Genomic DNA, 18,311 nt, shown 5'->3' on the forward strand with positions numbered 1-18,311 from the left:
GACGGCGCGGGCCGGGGAAGCGTCGGCGCTGGGATGGTTCCGGTGATGGCTTCCTGGGCGGCGGGCCTGGGAACGGGTTTCCAAAGTAGCCTTGCTGAGCCAGAAACTACTTTGGCATTATGTTGTGGAGTGGGGGCGGCCTGCGACGTGCACAGTCTGGCTCAGGGACAGGGAAAGCTGGGAGTGTGCCCCGCCGGGTCGGCTTGACTCCTTCAGGCAGCTCATCCGGCAGGCGGGTTGGGAGTTTTGTGTTGTTGGTAAGGCGAAGTCATACTCTTAACTGATACTACTGAATAAGGAAAACAAAGAACTCTGTTAACATAGGAAAGTACACAGTGCTTCAGCTGCTACGTGCAGAAGCTTTGCTGCTGAATTAAAGAAGCTGGAAATCTTGCCCATAAAAGTGAGAACTGCTAGTTAATGCTTCTTGAGCTGCAGTAACAGAAGTTACTTTGTAATTGTAAAGCTGCTTACTTTGTATTATCCGCGTTAGTAACCTGCTTATGTTTTAAAGCACAGTATGAAAATCACAAACTATTATGTTAGCAAATCAAATATGTTTTCATTACAGAAGAAAATTGCAATGTTCCATGAAGTACATGATGCATTTCACAACATGAAGAAGCACAGGGAACAAGTAAATGCAACATGAGTAACAAAATAGATGAACATGGGACAAGTGGCATATATGTGACCATGATATTACTGCTGTATGTATGCAGCACTTCTGGGAACATGAATTCAAATAGTGAATATTTAAAATACCTACGTAAACAACAGTGTAACAGCAGGTATGGCTATTGTTTCATATAGTGGCTTCAGAATTGCCCACTGGCTGTTTATTCAATTTGGTTTCCATGTGCTTTCCTTGGGAGATGGGGATGAAGCTCTTCCCAAACCAGCCTTAAGGACTGTTTATTTCTCAGTTTTTCTTCAAAGAGACATTTTTTACATCAATGTTTCTCCTTTGTATGTCAGGGTCAGACCTTGTCTATAACTACTATCAACTACAGCATTTGGAAACAGTAAACCTCTGGAACAGCCCACATCACTAGCAGCATATATTGCTTGCATTGTTGGGATTGCTTGCAGCCAGATTATAGAATCATCGAATCCTTTAGGTTGGAAAAGGCCTTTATGATCATTGGGTACAACCATAAACCTAACACTGCCAAGTTCATCACTAAACCATGTCCCTCATTGCCACATCTGCACATCTTTTTAGTACCTCCAGTGATGGATGACAACTCAACCACTTCTCTGGCCAATCTGTTCCAGTGCTTGATAACCTTTTCTGTGAAGAAATTTTTGCTACTTGAGGCCACAGAGGGAAAAGGGTTCTAGGAAGGAGTTGGCAGGTCTCATTGAGAGGGCTTTAAACTCTATTTGAAGGGGGAAGGGGCTGAAATCAGTCCCCCCAGACAGGAGTCTGAGGGTGGTAAGCTGCAGTCAGGTGAAACCAGCAGCCCAGCTGAAGTGCATGTACACTAATGCACACAGTATGGGTAACAAACAAGAGGAGCTGGAAGCCTTGTTACAGCAGGAAAGTTATGATGTAGTTGCCATCACAGAAAAATGGTGGGATGACTCACATGACTGGAGCACTGTAATTGATGGCTACAGGCTACAGGGGAGGTAGAAGGGGTGCAGGGGAGGCCCTGTACGTTAGGGAGGCTCTAGATGCCATGGAACTAGAGATCAAGGATGATCATGTTGAGTGCCTGTGGGTGAGAATTAGAGGGAAGACCAACAAGGCAGACATCCTGGTTGGAGTCTGTTATAGACCACCCAACCAGGATGAAGAGGTTGATGAATTATTTTATAGGCAGCTAGAGGCTGTCTCAAGATCACCAGACCTTGTTCTGTTGGGCAATTTTAACCTTCCTGATATCTGCTGGGAACACAACACAGCAGAGAGGAGGCAGCCTAGAAGGTTCTTAGAGTGTACAGAGGACAGCTTCTTATCCCAGCTGCTGTGTGAGCCTACCAGGGGTAAGGCTTTGCTTGACCTTTTTACGGAGAAGGGCTGGTGGGAGATGTGGTTGGAGGCTGTCTGGGGTCCAGTGACCATGAGATAATTGAGTTTTCAATACTCAGTCAAGCTAAGAGGGGCAGCAACAAACCTCCATGCTGGACTTCTGGAGGTTGGACTTCAGGTTACTCAAGGAACTGACTCAGAAGGTACCTTGGGAAACAGACCTTAAAAATAAAGGGGTCCAGGAGGGCTGGACCTACTTGAAGAAAGAACCCTTGAAGGCACCAGGAACAGGCTGTGCCAATGTGCCGGAAAATGAGCTGCCAGGGCAGATGGCCAGCCTGGATGGGCAATGAACTTCTGGGTGAATTAAGGGAAAAAAAGAGGATGTATCATCTTTGGAAGGAAGGAGAGGTTACCCATGGAGGAGAGGTTACCCATGGAATGTTTAAGGATGTTGCTAGATCATGTAGGAAAAATATTAGAGAGGCAAAAGCTCATTTAGAGCTTAGACTGGCCACTGCTGTGAAGGACGACAAAAAATCCTTCTACAAATATATTAATGGCAAGAGGAGGGGCAAGGACAACCTCCACTCCTTAGTGGACATGGAGGGAAGTATTGTAACTAAAGATGAGGAAAAGGCAAAGGTACTTAACACCTTCTTTGCCTCAATTTTTAATAGCAAGATAGGTTGTCTTCCAGACAACTGGCCTCCTGAGCTGGCAAATGGAGGCAGGGAGCAGTACAGTTCACCTGTAATCCCGGAGGAAGCAGTTAGAGACCTGCTTAGCCATTTGGATCCCCACAAGTCCATGGGACCGTATGGGATCCATCCTAGGGTGCTGAGAGAGATGGCAGATGAGCTGGCCAAGCCACTCTCCATCATTTTGCAAGAGTCCTGGCTCACTGGAGAGGTTCCAGATGACTGGAAGCTGGCCAAAGGGGTGCCCATCCACAAGAAGGGCTGGAAGGAGCAACCAGGGAATTCCAGACCTGTCAGCCTGACCTTCATGCCAGGCAAGACTATGGAGCAGATCATCTGCTGCAGGATGGCCAAGGGATCAGGCCCAGCCAGCAAGGATTTAGGAAGGGCAAGTCCTGCCTGACCAACCTGATCTTCTTCTATGATCAGGTGACCCGCCTGGTGGATGTGGGGAGGCCTGTGGATGTAGTCTACCTGGACTGCAGCAAGGCCTTTGACACCGTTCCCCACAGCAAACTCCTGGCCAAGCTGTCAGCCTGTGGTTTGGACAGCAGCACTCTGTGCTGGGTTAGGAACTGGCTGGATGGCCGAGCCCAGAGAGTGGTGGTGAACGGGTGCCACATCCAGCTGGCTGCCAGTCAGTTAGTGGTGTCCCCCAGGGATCAGTCCTAGGCCCATGCTCTTTAATATCTTCATTGATGATCTGAATGAGGGGGTTGAGTCAGTCATCAGTAAATTTACAGATGACACCAAGTTAGGAGCAGATGTTAGTCAGTTAGAGGGTAGAAGAGCTCTGCAGAGGGACCTTGACAGGCTGGTCAGATGGGCAGAGTCCAATAGCACGAGATTTAACACATCCAAGTGCTGAGTTCTACACATAGGCCACAACAACCCCATGTAGTGCTAAAGGCTGGGTCTGGAGTGGCTGGAGAGCAGCCAGGCTGGTTGATAGTAGGCTGAACAAGAGTCGTCAGTGTGCCCAGGTGGCCAAGAAGGCCAATGACATCCTGGCCTGGATCAGGAATAGTGTGGCCAGCAGGAGCAGGGAAGTCATTGTGCCCCTGGACTCAGCACTGGTTAGGCCACACCTTGAGTACTGTGTCCAGTTCTGGGACCCACAATTTAGGAAAGATACTGAGTTGCTGGAAGGTGTCCAGAGAATGGCAACAAAGCTGGGGAGGGGTTTGGAGCACAAACCCTATGAGGAGAGGCTGAGGGAGGTGGGGTTGCTTAGCCTGGAGGAGGCTCAGAGGAGACCCAGAGGAGACCTTATTGCTGTCTACAACTAACTGAAGGGAGGCTGCAATCAGGTGGGTGTTGGTCTCTTCTTCCAGGCAACCAGCAACAGAACAAGAGGACACAGTCTCAAGCTGTGCCAGGGGAGGTTTAGGCTGGATGTTAGGAAGAAGTTCTTCACAGAAAGAGTGATTTACCATTGGAATGGGCTGCCCAGGGAGGTGGTAGAGTCACCATCACTGGAAGTGTTTGACTGGATGAGGCACGTGGTGCCATGGTTTAGTTGATTAGATGGCATTGGGTGACAGGTTGGACTCAATGATGTTGAAGGTCTTTTCCAACCTGGTCTATTCCATTCCATTCCATTCCATTCCATTCCATTCCATTCCATTCCCTCTTGTCCTACTGCTTGTTGCGTAGGAGGAGACCAACTTTTGCCTTGCTAGTACCTCCTTTCAGGTCCTTAATACAGAGTGATAAGGTCTCTCCCGAGCCACCCTTCTCTAGACTGAACAACCCCTGTTCCCTCAGCCACTTTTGGGACTGGTTTCCTAGCCCCTTCACCAGCTTCACTGCCTGCCTTTGGATTTTCTTCTGTGTAGACAGATGTACGGTTTGGATGCAATTCCTCATACTCAGCACCTATTTCTCAGAGGACATACTATGTCGGCTGGGCTCAGTGGCCCGGAGAAGAGGCCTCCCATTACACCCTTGTCTGGCCGACGCAGGGAAACGAAGCCCAAAGGGCTTGGTGGGTCGGTCTCTCTGGGTCCAGAGCGGGGGAAGCCGAGCCACAAGCTATAACACCCAGCGGCCCCTACTAACACCAAGCGCTCTCGAAAGCTCTCCTCCAGAGTAGCCGCGCCCACCGCCCCAGCCGCGCCTCTACAGGCGGAGCTGGCCGGCGTTCCACCTCAGACGGTGGCGCCGGGACGAAGGCGGCCTCTTTCCCACGTGACCGGAAGGGCCCGGGCCCTCCCGGCGAGGCACCCTCTTCCCTCGCCTTGTCCCGCCCCGCCAGGAAGTGCTGACTCTAGTGCAGGGCGGGGCCTGTGCGACACCGGAAGCGGCACGTCGTGTCGTCCCCCCCCCAATTCCCCCTCTCCGCCCACCGGCGGACCCTAGTGTGCCGAAAGGCTCCGGCGCTGACAGCGCGGCCTGAGGCGGCGCCCGCCCCGGCCTGGCCCCGGCCGCCGGCACCGCACCGCAAGGCCTCGGAGCGGCAGGCCCTGTTCCTGGTGTGGCAGTGACGCTGGCAGGTGCTGAGGGAGGACAAACGGGAGACTCCATCCACTATTGGAGCGGAGGCGGGCTTTCTGGGGCCGGTGCGGCTCGGGGGCCCTGGAGCTGGTCTCTCTCAGGCCTGGTTTGCTCCGCTCGGTTAGGCTGCGGGTGTGTGAGGGGATGGGGCTGAAATGAACAGCTTCGCTCCTGCCGGTGCGCCGAGCAGAGTGCGGGTGTTCCGCCGTGCAGGCGCGCTTCGGGTGAGTCGCATCCGCGTCCTCCCGGGGCCGGGGCGGCCGCCCCTGGCGCTGGAGTAGGCCGCCAGCTCGGATGTGTAGAATTGTAAGCCGGGGTTACTTAGAGCTTGCACGGAGTTAATTACACAGGATGCGGGATGTAGGAGTATGTGTACATGAGGGAGCGTTGCGCATGTTAGGGGTAGGTAGGATGCCGGTTTACAGGGCAGCGGCCAACGAAATGTTAATGCAAAGCAAGGTATTAAAAAAAGTACAGGAGGACTGCTGTCTAATTTTTACTGGAAATGCGTGTATGTGGGGTTATTATTGTCCTTAAGAAAATCAGATGTAACAGGCTGATAATTTGCTTGTCTGTCGATTCTTTTTTGACAGCAAACATCCCCATTTTCTTGTTTTCCGCAGTTCTGAATACCTAAAAGTAGCATAGTGACTTCTATTTGTAACTCTGGGATGGTCTTTTGCACTTTAAAGCAATGACATGTTCAGAAGAATCTGTTTCCTTGCAATGCACATAGGCCATATAGGTCTTACTTATAAATGTAAAAAAATTGCATTTGGTTTATGGGTGTTGTCAGTAGTTTTTCTTAAAAGCCTTTCGACAGCTTTTTTTTTCCCTAGCATAAACTTTGTTCATGGCTGCAAGACTTAGGTTATTCTTTGTGGGTTTGTTGTTTGTGGGGTTTTTTTCCTGCTCAAGGATTGTGTGTGTGTATATATATATATTTTTAATCTACTTCTATTGAGTAAGTTTTTTGGAGGTTTTTAATAGATTTTTATCAGGAGCAGAATTCTGTAGTTCTCCCAGTGGAACGCATTAACATTTTTACCTTCAGCTACAGGTTAAGTTGTTGACAGTTTCAGGTACAAAAGCTGCCTAACCTCTCCCTATGATAGTGGTATCACTTCAGGCTACACACAGGCTCTTTAAAGTGGTTAGAATTCTTTTGGCAGTCAACCTTTGAACAGCCCTCTAACTTAATGCACTGTGTTTCTTTTGATAACTTGGAGGATAACATGGCTGTTGTTGTCAGAGACTTGCATTATCATTTTACCTTAGGCTGTTGCTATAGTACTTCCAGGAGTTTGGGGGGGTTGTTAAGATCAGAACACTAATTTACACCTCGGGTGGGGATTTGATTTGAGAGTGTAATGGAAGGTCAAACAAAAATCTTAACATCTGAAAAAAATAGGAAGCTCTTTGCAAAAAAGTTCACTACTATCTCTTTGTAACATTCGTTGCTTCTGGCTATAGTCTTAGTTTGATTTGGTTTTAAGTGGTTACATGTGAGTTACATAGCTTTTCTCAGTTTTGAAAATGTTTGGTGTAGGTTTCAATGTCTTGCAAAAGCAAAAGGGTTTCTTAGATCTAATAGCTTGAAAGAGCATTTTATTGATGTTGATCCCTCTGTTGGTCCACAGTAATTTTATCTGGTGTTTTATACCTCCATTGTACATGTGGACTATGAGTAATTGCATATGTTATTTCTTAAATCCATTCAAGATGTTCAGTGTTTTGTCTTCCTCTGTGTTGGCTGAGCAGTCATTACAGACCAGTCATGACAAATTAAAATATGATTAAGTAAGGTCAACAGTCTGCTGTATTTTGGCATGTTGAGCACAGCAGTCTTGTGGTTTCTTATAAAAAATAGTAGGTCTGGAGTACAGCAAAATTGCATTATCTGTTTTTAAAACACTAGTAATGGTTTCATAAATTGTGTCTGTCCCTTGACAGTGGTTGAATGCAAAGGGAAGGTAGGTGTAGTTTGTAGAATGAATATTAGAAGTGAGTCTTAGCACTTAAAGACAGACTTCTGAAGTAGTTGTGACAGTAGAGAACAGAAACTCTTAACTTCTGTGGTATTGCACCTTGAGCTTAATTGAATGCTTTATGGACCATGCTTCCAAATTTGTAATTGCTTGTGCATGTAGTCTGTTACAGAGGATGCATAATAGGTACTGCTGCATAAAACAAACGCTGACAGTATTTTTTTAAAAAACACAAACCAGCAACTCATTACAAGTTGGATGATGCCTTGTGTAAATTATTACATAACTGGTTTGGAAATTTAGATATATCTGATTGCTAGAGAGTAAGGAAAGTAAAGTATGTGATAAAATGAAATATGCCTATGATATTTTGCTAAGAGACTGTTTACACTCGATTTTGGCCTATTAGTAAAACACTAACATGTAGCACTAAATACTTCATGAGCTCTCTAGAAATGAGAGCCAAAGCTTGTATCTCTTCGTGTACAAGCAGCAGAAACCTTTATATGACAGGTTTATAAAACACTAAGTATTAGCAGGAACCACTTGTAGTTCCAGTGTCTAAGAGAGACAGTATTATGCTGATTACTTGTAGAGAAAGCATCACTTCAAACTGGGTGAGTGCTGTTGTGAATCTGCTGTAGACAAGACCTGGAAGTGAAAGCACACAATTTGATTCATTTCTGTGGTTATTAATGTACTCATTGTGACTTGTGGAATTAGGCTGGAAATGGAATATAGGCTACTAAAAAAACAACACTGAAGTTTCTGTATTGGTGAATGTTAGATTGCTACCTCATTTCATTATGCGTATGGACGTAAACGGTGTTCTTTTTCTCTTTAATCAGATCACCCAGAAGACACGATGAGTGTTAAAGCTTTCAAGCTCGTTTCTGCTGTTGAGCGGGAGATGTTAATGGGAGACAAAAATTACATCAACATCGAATGCATTGAGTGTTGCGGAAAGAACCTCTATATTGGAACCAATGACTGTTTTATCTATCACTTTCTGTTGGATGAAAAGATATCAACAGCTGGAAAAATAACTTTTGCGGCCACCAAGCAACTCCATAAATACCTGGGTTTGAAGAAGCCTGTGAGCGAGTTAAAAGCAGCCTCTGCCCTCACTAGGCTTCTTGTGCTTTGCGACAACACAATAACACTAGTTAACATGATGAACTTAGAACCTGTCCCCACTGGCGCTAGAATCAAAGGAGCTGTGACATTCACATTAAATGAAAACCCTGTGAGTGGGGATCCTTTCTGTGTGGAAGTCTGCATTATCTCAGTCAAGCGGCGGACCATTCAGATGTTCATGGTGTTTGAAGACAGAGTACAGATAGTGAAGGAAGTGTTTACTCCTGAGCAACCCTGTGCCGTGGCTGTAGATGGTTATTACTTGTGTCTTGCACTTACTACACAGTATATAATTTTGAATTATAATAATGGCATCTCCCAGGATCTGTTTCCTTACTGCAGTGATGAGAAACGGCCAATTGTGAAAAGGATAGGCAGACAAGAGTTTCTGTTGGCCGGTCCTGGAGGCCTAGGTGAGACTAAGGATCATAGTATTTTTACCTTTGTTTTTTGTTTTCTTTCTTTTTTTAACCTACTTTGAGTTTCTCTCAATTTGGGAAGCAAAGCATAGCTAATTAAGTGTTGTGTACGTAATGATAATTTTCTTAACAGGGCTGTGCTGGGATGTTGAGATTAAAAGGTAGATAGCAAATTTTTGCTTCTAAATATTACGATAGCTCTCCTGCATTTAAAAAATGCACAGAAATCTGGTTATTTGTATTTTAATTGTCTGTTGAAAGCTTCAGTTCTATAGAGGCAGCTAACAGTAATAGTGTCTTTCAGCCTAGAGTAAAACAAAAAAAGCCCAAACAAACGAAGAAAAAAATTGGTACCAAGCAAAACTTCAGGGGCTGTTAGCTTTTATATAATGACTACCTGGACTGGGTTTGAGGAGCCCCACATTGCTGTAAATTTTTTAACTTAATGTAAACAAGTTAATTTTTTCCCCAATTGCTATTCAGAAGAGTTCACGTGAAATACATTTTATAGATTGTAACATGTTCACAAATAGGTTGTTGTACTAGAGTGCTAGTAAGAAATGTAGACTGTATCCTACCATGCTAGTAAGAAATATAAACTGTATCCAAACTTCTGTAGAAAACTCTGCCCTAACTGTACATGTTGTCAGATACTGCCCAGTTTTTATACTCCTATTTGCTTTAAAACAGTGTTTGTCGGCTCAGTATTACAGAATAGAATAGAATTAACCAGGTTAGAAAAGACCTTTGAGATCATTGAGTCCAACCTATCATCCAACACTATCTAATCAACTAAACCATGGCACTGAGCGCCCCATCCAGTCTCCTCCTAAACACCTCAAGTGATGATGATGACTCCACCTCCATGGGCAGCGCATTCCAATGGCCAATCACTCATTCTGTGAAGAACTACTTCTGAACATGCAGCCTAAACCTCCCCTGGCACAGATTGAGACTGTGTCCTCTTGTTCTGTTGCTGGTTGCTTGGGAGAAGAGACCAACACCCACCTGGCTACAACCTCCTTCCAGGTAGTTGTAGACAGCAATAAGGTCTCCTCTGAGCCTTCTTTTCTCCAGACTAAGCAATCCCAGTTCCCTCAGCCTCTCCTCACAGGCCTTGTGCTCCAAACCCCTCCCCAGCTTTGTTGTCCTTCTTTGGACACCTTCCAGCAACTCAGTATCTTTCCTACATTGTGGGTCCCAGAACTGGACACAGTACTCAAGGTGTGGCCTAACCAGTGCTGAGTCCAGTCCAATGACTTCTCTGCTCCTGCTGGCCACACTGTTCCTGATCCAGGCCAGGATGTCATTGGCCTTCTTGGCCACCTGGGCACCCTATCGACCAGTACCCCCAGGTTCCTTTCTGCCTTGCTGCTCTCCAACCACTCTGACCCCAGCCTGTAGCACTGAATGGGGTGGTTGTGGCCTATGTGTAGAACTCAGCACTTAGATGTGTTAAATCTCATGCCATTGGACTCTGCCCATCTGTCCAGCCTGTCAAGGTCCCTCTGCAGAGCTCTCCTACCCTCTAACAGACCAACACCTGCCCCTAGCTTGGTGTCATCTGCAAATTTACTGATGGTGGACTCAATGCCCTTGTCCAGATCATCAATGAAGATATTGAACAGGATGAAAATGAATGTGTAGCTATCTCAAACCCAGAGCTGGGTCATGTGAAGTAGTGCTTTTGTCCTGACAGCCATTTATCTATTAAAATACTGCTGCTTTAATCTAAATAATGAATACACTGTGAGGTGTGTATTCTTGAGCTTTTTTTGTTTGGAAAGCTACTATATCTCAGAGCAGACAGACCATGAGCAGAACGCTTCCATGCTGTTTGCCATATGACTCTCCATTTAGTAGATGCAGTTTATGTATCTTTCCTGACACATTAGGAAAAGCACAGTGAAAAGATGACAACTGTTTAGGTCCTTGATTCAAGGATATGTGTGGGTTTGGTCTTTTCAACATAAAATCCAAAGAAAAGAGTACAGTCAGTTGTTTATATTGAAGCTCTGTCTTGTGACCAGAATGTGACATGTACATCAACTCACCACTTTTTCTTGACAGAAGTAGAGAATCACTGACATGCCAGTTGATGCAAATTAAAGATGATGTAGGGCTTTTCTAAATCATCTTGGTTGCCTGCTGCATATTGAAAGTGTTAGTTACTTTAAACGTGGATGTGTATTTGTGGACATTAACCATTTTAGTAGTGCTATGAAAGCTAAAATTTGTGGATTGGCTGTCAGACAGTATTCCTTTCTGATAAGTTTCTAAAGAGATCCTATTCTTACTTTAGTCTTTATTCATATTTTTAGGAATGTCAAATCAGATTCTGCTTAAGTGGTTCATTTTTTGATTAAAAAATAATAGATATGCTTTCAAAAGTATAATTGTATTTAGTTAAAGCAGATGCTTTAGTCCAACTTCTGCTTTTATCTGATATCCAAGAAGAGTCTCTTACCTTATACTAGCTCAGATGCTTTACAAAGTTTTATTTATTGTATGTTTTTTTCCTTTCCTTACCTAATTCAGATTGTGTTTTGTTTGGGTGGTTTTAATCATCTGTTCTCTACTCCCTCCCCACTGTTGTTTTGATTAATACTATCTATCTTGCTCTTCTTCGTTGGTAAAATTCTTGTTATCTTTAACACTTGTCTCTTTGCTGTGGAGGTGGTTGAATGCCTTTATAATATATAAATATTGTATATCTTGCTATCTGAGGTAAGCCTCTGCTGTGAAGTGAAGGGACTTGAAAAGACTCAATGTCAGTCATCAGTTCTGCTTTTGGTTTGCTTTTGTATGTCTTACTGGTTAAGGCATGTTTGTTTGGCACTTGATACAGCATCTATGCTAAATTCAGCCTCTTTTACTGGGGTGAATATGTTCCACAAAATATTTGACTTTACAGTGTTTGAAGTGACATTTATCTGGACTGATTTGCTTTTGAGTTAAGACTAGAATTCAGAATGACAGAAAGTAGCTGCTTAATATGTTAATCATAAAGTAAAATATCTTTGATTTTTATTTTTTTTTAAAGTATGGAACTTTTACCTGGACCCTCTGCATCTAAACCAGATTGTTAGAATTGTTCATGGCTGATACATACATATTTGGTACTTAGTGGTTCTACCTGGAGTTAGTATGTAGCTCATTGTTTCAAAGGGAGGACAAATGTCATTTTTGAAACATCTTCCTTCTGTCCTGTAATTAGTTCATTCAGTATTGAAAATCAATTTTTTCTGATTATGTATGAAACTATGCTTACCAAAATTTGTTTTTTCATTTCTTGAAGCTCTTGTTGCATGTTTCTAATCAGGCTTCCTGCCATACAGAAGCTTTAAGTTTTTGTTTGTTTGTTTTAACTTCAGCAAACAGTTCTCGTGTGTTAGCACAGAGCAAGCTTCCTAGCACTAGCTGGAGCAACTCCTCCAAAACATCAGAGGCCTCGACTTGGGTCAAGTTCCCAAGGGAGGGTGTAGTTCTTCAGGTCATGAGCTGAAGAGTGCACCTAGTGCATCTTGCTGAGACTGGGTCAAGGGGAAATATTGTCCTTGCCCACAAGAGATGCATGCTTGGTTGTGGATTTTCATTGCCAAGTAAAGGAGATGTAGAGGAGGTCAGTAGACTGCAATGGCATCAGGGATGACAAAAAAAGAAATAGAGTCTTCTCCAGGCATGATCCTGAACGCCCAGCTATACCTCCAGTTTCTGTGATGGTAAATGCTGGAATATTGTAACTTCTGTAAAAGGAAGAACTTTTCTGCCTGCAGATCTGCATCTATAGAATGTGTTCAGTGCTCAACAGTAAGTAGCAGGCGAGAAGCAGGAAGCTCCGTCCATCAAATGATCTCAGCCTGTACTGTGCAGTAGCACCAGGAGAAATTAGTAATAGTAGCGGGAAACTCCCTCATCTTGGAGATGGAGGTTTTCTCATCAGTCCTGCTGGTGGAAGATCAGCTTGAGGAGGAGCAAGCAAATTGTGCAGATCACTACCTGGTTGCACAGCTTGTCCTGACAAGGGATTTGGCTTTTGTGACTGTGGATCCCTATTTAAGGAAGAGATGGGGTCCACCAGGCCAAGTGAGGTAAAAGTGGTTTTGCCAACAGACTGACTGATCTGTTGAGGAGGATTTAAACTAAGAATGTTGGTGATAGGCTGAGTTGGCAAACAAGGAGTGCAGAGTGATGAGGATAAAAGGCTTTGTAATCAGTAGACAGAAGGGGCCTGGCTTCTTGTGGGCTGACCAGACACACAAAGAATTCTGTGCAAAACAGCATGATGATGAAAGCTCTTTTTTTTCTTGGAAATTAGCACAGCTACATGTTAGCAGCTCAAGCGAGGAGTTACTCTTGACATGAGAGCATCAGAAAGGTGTGGTGTGCACTGGGACAAAGGAGGAGGCAGCTGAGAGTTTCTGGATTAGGGTTAGAAGGCAGACTAATGTGGGTGGTGTTGTGGTGGATGTCTGCTACAGACTACCTTATCAGGAAGATGTAGATAAGGCCTTCTCCATATAACAAGAAGAAACCTTCATTTGCAGTCTGTGCATTGAAGGGGGCACTCCAGGACCTGCTAGAGGGGCAGCACAGTAGGACACAAGTCAGTTCAGGAGATTTCTGGGATGCATTGGTGGTGATTAAGGAGATGATGAGGGGATGAGCACTGTTGAAGCTGGCTAGAGATGTGGTGAATTTCAGGATCCTGAGAGAAGGGAACAAGGCAAAAAGACCACCAGCTGGGACTTCAGGATAGCAGTCTTCAATTTGTTCAGAGACCAAATTAAAAGAATCCCACGGGGTATGATCCTGGAGAGGACTACCTCCTCCAGGTTCAAAAATGGTGCATCACAGTGAGCAGCACAATAAGCAAAGATGGCAAGAGGCCTGCGTTAATGAGCTCTTGACAAAACATGTATATAAGAAGGAAGCAAGCTAGCAAGGACAGGTGACCAGGGAGGAGCTGGGAAGAGAGAATGGTGCTAACCAAGCACTTTGGATGGGATTAGGGAAGCCAAAGTCTATCCGGTATTGAGCCCAGTGAGCACTGTGAATACAACAAAAAGAGCTTGTACAAGCATATCATGAGCAAAGGAAGGCCAAGGGAAATAGATACCCACTGCTGAATGGGGTGGAGCATGTGGTGCCAAAAGGCATGGAAGAGGCTGAAGCAGAAAATGCTGCTGTTACCTTGGTTGTTACTGGTACACCCTGCCTTCGGGAATTTTCTGCCTCTGGGACCAGAAGCAAAATCTGGAGCAACAAAATTCTGCCTTAATAGAGAAAGATTGAGTTATGGAACAGGAGGCTGATAGTGAAGTCAGTACTAACATGTTTATTAGCAGCTTGGACCATGGGTTAAAAGCTCTAAGGATGACTAAGTGATTGGAGTAGCTTGTATGGAGAGGCTGGGAAAGCTATGTCTGGTCAGTCTGAAGAACAAGCTTGGTGTGATCTTATCAATGTGTTTAGGGGAGAGGTAAAGAAAACAGAGCCAGCCTGCACAGTGGTATTTTATCCAGTGAAAGAGGAGGAGAGAGTCTCAGTACAAACTGAAATACAGGAAATTCTGCTTAAACATAAGACAGATTCCTCATTGTGATGGTCATCAAAGCAGGAAACCAGTCTTGAAGAGGATGTGGAGTGTCTGTTCATAGAGATACTCAGGACCTGACTGTGCAAGTTCTCAAGCAGCCTGCTGTAGCTGACCCTGCTTTGAGCAAGGAAGCTGGACTAGGCAGTCTCTAGGCTTCAACTTCCTACTTCGACTATTTCATTACTTCAAGGAGTGAAAAATTGCAAAATTTAAAGATCTAATTTTAGTTTATTAATTTTGCTTTTCCAGAATAAGTGCTTCTCAGTGGTGCATAAATGGAATAGTTTTATAGTGATTGAGCAGACTCCAGATGGAGTTGGAGGGCTGACATAGCAAGCACCCCAGTACTAGGCAGAATGATTCATAGAAGGTCATGCAGTGCCTTTTCTCACAGCTGATAATGCTGCAGGGTAGTCAACAGTAACTAGTATGTTCCTTTCTTGTTTTCACCCGCTCACAGTGTTCCTTGCACTGTTAATTTTTATGATAACAGAAATAGAAACAGAATAAGCAAATAGTACTACTAAAGAAGTTGTATTTCACAGGTGTTTTCACAAAGAAGCTTTTTCACAGAATCACAGAATGGTCTGGGTTGGAAGTGACCTCCAAAGGTCATCTAGTCCAACCTCCTCTGCAGTAAGCAGGGACATTCTCTATGAGATCAGGCTGCCCAGAGCCTGTTGAGCCTCACCTTGAATATCTCCAGGAATGGGGCCTCAACCACCTCCCTGGGCAACCCGTTCCAGTGTTCCACTACCCTTATGGTAGAGAACTTGTTCCAATTTAAATCTGCTCTTCCCTAGTTCAAAGCCATTGCCCCTCATCCTATCACTTCAGGCCATTGTAAGCATTTTCTCTCCGTCCAGGATGAACAACTCCAGCTCCCTCAGCCTGTCTTCGTAGCAGAGGTGCTCCAACCCCCTGACCATTTCTGTGGCCCTCCTCTGGACCTGCTCCATTTTTGCTTTAAAACAAACAAAATCTACAGATGGTTGCACAAAGTCCTGAATAACCTATTCTAAGTAGGTCTTTCTTTGAGTGTGTGGAAACTCGACTGAATGTCCTTCAGAAACCTCCTCTGACTGAAATTATTCTGTGATTTTGTAATTTTCCAAGTCTCTTGGTGTTGAAAACAGGTGTAGCTGTGTTTTGGGTAGCTCTTGTAACCTTTGCATAGCATATGCATATTTAATACAGAAACAATTACTGGCTTAATCTCAGTTTCATCAGACACATTTACTATAAAAAGGCCATGGTTTCTGACTGTAGTTTTCATATTTATGGTTATCTTTAGGTGAGAACTGGACAAAGACAGAAAATGCATCATTCTACCACAAAAGCCTTAGCTATTGAAGGAAGAGGGATTTAGAGGGAGAGTGACTTGGAAAAGTATGGTCCATTGCTCTGTGTACCCTTTCACTTCCATGAAGGAGTTTTTTTTTTTCCTATTACCTAAAGAAGAACTCTGTCACTGAGGGGAAAAATAAGTCTTTAAAGTTAGAGTTTTTGTAACTGTATTTTTTTTTCGAATGTCAGACAAATGGAACATTCTGAGAATTCATATTTCAAATATAATTAGCCCTGAGTTACAGTAGGTTAATATATATTTAATACAAAATTCTTTCACTTTTAAAAATGGGATTATAGTACAAAGTAACAACTGGAACACATTAAAAATGAGTAACACAATATGCCTGATACAAAAATTCCACTTCTGATCCATAGGAATATCAATATCTATAGATTAAATCAGGAATTACATATTGGGGCTGGGAAGAGTATTTCCTGGAAGATTGCTGCAATTGGAAAGCTGATCATTATATAGTGGGAAAGCAAATAGCATTACTTGCAAATAGTCATGTGTGAATTTTTGTGTTGCATCCTTATTCAAGGGAGAAGGCTGATCTTGTCAGAGCTGCTGCAAAGGATCCAGAAGTTGAGTTTCTACACTGTAGTTCTCCAAAAATCTATAGCTTTCTGTCTTTCTTGTTTTTTTTCCCTTATATTCCTTCTTGGCTACCCTTGCCTCATTATCTGCTGTTTGGAAGGGATTTTGTAAATTGAACAACATAATCTTTTAATCTCCTCTGCCCTTTAGAGCTCAGCTGTCAAGTGGCTCATTCCTGCAGAAGAGCAGTTTTTATGGGCATGCCCTTTTAATGGTGTCAGAGTACTTGGTTTAAGGGGTAGGCATTCATGTCTAGAACAAAAGTTTATATCATGCTTCAGTAAAGCTCATCTGGCAAAGGGTTACTGAACTGAGTCTGAAAACTCTGACTGGAATTTTTTCTTCAGTTAATGTCTCAGGAAGATTTGGGTCATGGCAAATAGCATAAATAGAACTCGTGGCATGTGGTCCAAAAGGAAGTCAGACTTCTGTTAAAGCTAGGAGGAGGAGAACAGAACAGACAGGAGGAAAGACAGTGGCAAAGAAACACAAATTAACAAAGGTTTAATACAGTTATTTTGAAGACAGCATAGGAGGTGTCATTGGGATATGATATAACCTGAAAGGACATTGTGGAGGTATTGGTGCTGATCTCTTCTCAGGGGTAATTAATGATAGAACATTAGGGAATGGCCTCAAACTGCAACAGGGTAGGTTTAGATTGCACCTTAGGAAAAATTTTACAGAAGGAGTGGTCAGATGCTGGAATGGGCTGCCCGGGGAGCTGGTTGAGTCACCAATCCTGGGTGTGTTTAAAGGTCATTTAGATGTGGTGCTTGGGGATATGTTTCGGGGTGAACTTTGTAGAGTAGGGTCAATGGTTGGACTTGATGATCCCAGGGGTCTTTTCCAATCTGACTGATTCTGTGATTCTGTACTAAAAAAGTCTGTGCTTGGCTTTGGGGAAAATATGCTTTATAGGCAACCTCTGCATTTCTTTTCGTAATCGAAAGCACAGATGCCTCACAGGAAATGACTTGTTCCAAGGAGCTGGATTCATGTTCTGTGAAAATTTTGTTGTAGCAAAAGTGAAGAAGTATAAGCAAGTTGTTGGTACTGTCAGCTAAAATTCACTTCAGGCATTTGACACTACAAGGCACAAATGTGCCTGTATTGCCAGATGGGTCAGGCAGTGCAGATCTGCAGTTCCTACCAAGGCAGTATTGTTTGGATGCTGACACCATCGAAATACTAATGTTTTGAAGTGAATTTGAACATGACGTAATTCTTATTCAAAAGATATGAAACTTACTAAACCCCCATTTTGGGGGCTGTCCCTTTTCTGTGGTGAAGGAGAAGGAAAGAAGAAAAAAAAAATTAACTGAACTAACCAACAGGTCTGTAAGGTTCAGGGCGGTGTGATGCGCTAGTGTACTGCATCTGTTCTTCTGAAGTTATTTCTGTACCTTGGTACCCATGCTTCATACTGTGAAAACAGAGTCTTCAACTGGCATGAGCCTCAGGTGGTTTTTTTTCTCCTTTTTTTAGGCATGTTTGCAACTGTAGATGGCATTTCACAGCGTGCCCCTGTGCACTGGTCAGAGAATGTGATTGGAGCAGCTTTGTGCTTTCCTTACGTGGTTGCTCTCGATGATGAGTTCATTACCGTACACAGCATGCTGGACCAGCAGCAAAAGCAAACTCTGCCTTTTAAAGAAGGTCACATTCTACAGGACTTTGAAGGTATTGTAAACAACACTTTTGTGCCAGTATTTGTGGAATAGCAGCTGCTGTGGGCACAATCACTGCAGTTTGTGAAGAAAATATATAGCAAACCCATTACCTGTTGAAACTTTCGTTGCAAATGCTTTTGATTAGATTCCTGCAGACTAGGATGGGAAAGCTTCAGTCACCCAAGATTCCATGCTTCTAACAAAATGTGTACTCATTAAATATGCTCTAATTATCAAGTTAATTGTTGAATCAAAATGGAGCTGAGTGGGCTTAGATCTTTTTCGTATTACTTGATTATTTCTTTGGAAGGATCAACGTTAATTTAATGCAACAAGTGAGTTACTGTGAGCTACAGATGTTAGAACTTTGTT

At 43.7% G+C, this 18,311-nt stretch overlaps 1 protein-coding gene across 4 annotated transcripts in view; it reads left to right on the top strand.

Annotated features, from left to right (window-relative positions):
- The first annotated feature begins 19 nt into the window (after positions 1 to 19).
- TGFBRAP1 (transforming growth factor beta receptor associated protein 1) overlaps positions 20 to 18,311 on the top strand; it is a 43,372-nt gene continuing 25,080 nt past the window's right edge. The window contains exons 1-3 of one of the 4 annotated variants that reach the window (XM_068137817.1): positions 20 to 257; positions 8,012 to 8,713; positions 17,755 to 17,949. In XM_068137817.1, the coding sequence (XP_067993918.1) occupies positions 8,029 to 8,713; positions 17,755 to 17,949 (880 nt within the window). In that variant the 5' untranslated portion in view covers positions 20 to 257; positions 8,012 to 8,028. The other 3 variants (XM_068137800.1, XM_068137794.1, XM_068137808.1) reach the window with 3 other exon arrangements.

This window comes from Melanerpes formicivorus, unplaced genomic scaffold, assembly GCF_026170545.1.
Source record: "Melanerpes formicivorus ecotype bairdi unplaced genomic scaffold, bMelFor1.0.p_v2 SCAF_1, whole genome shotgun sequence".
NCBI lineage: Eukaryota > Metazoa > Chordata > Aves > Piciformes > Picidae > Melanerpes > Melanerpes formicivorus.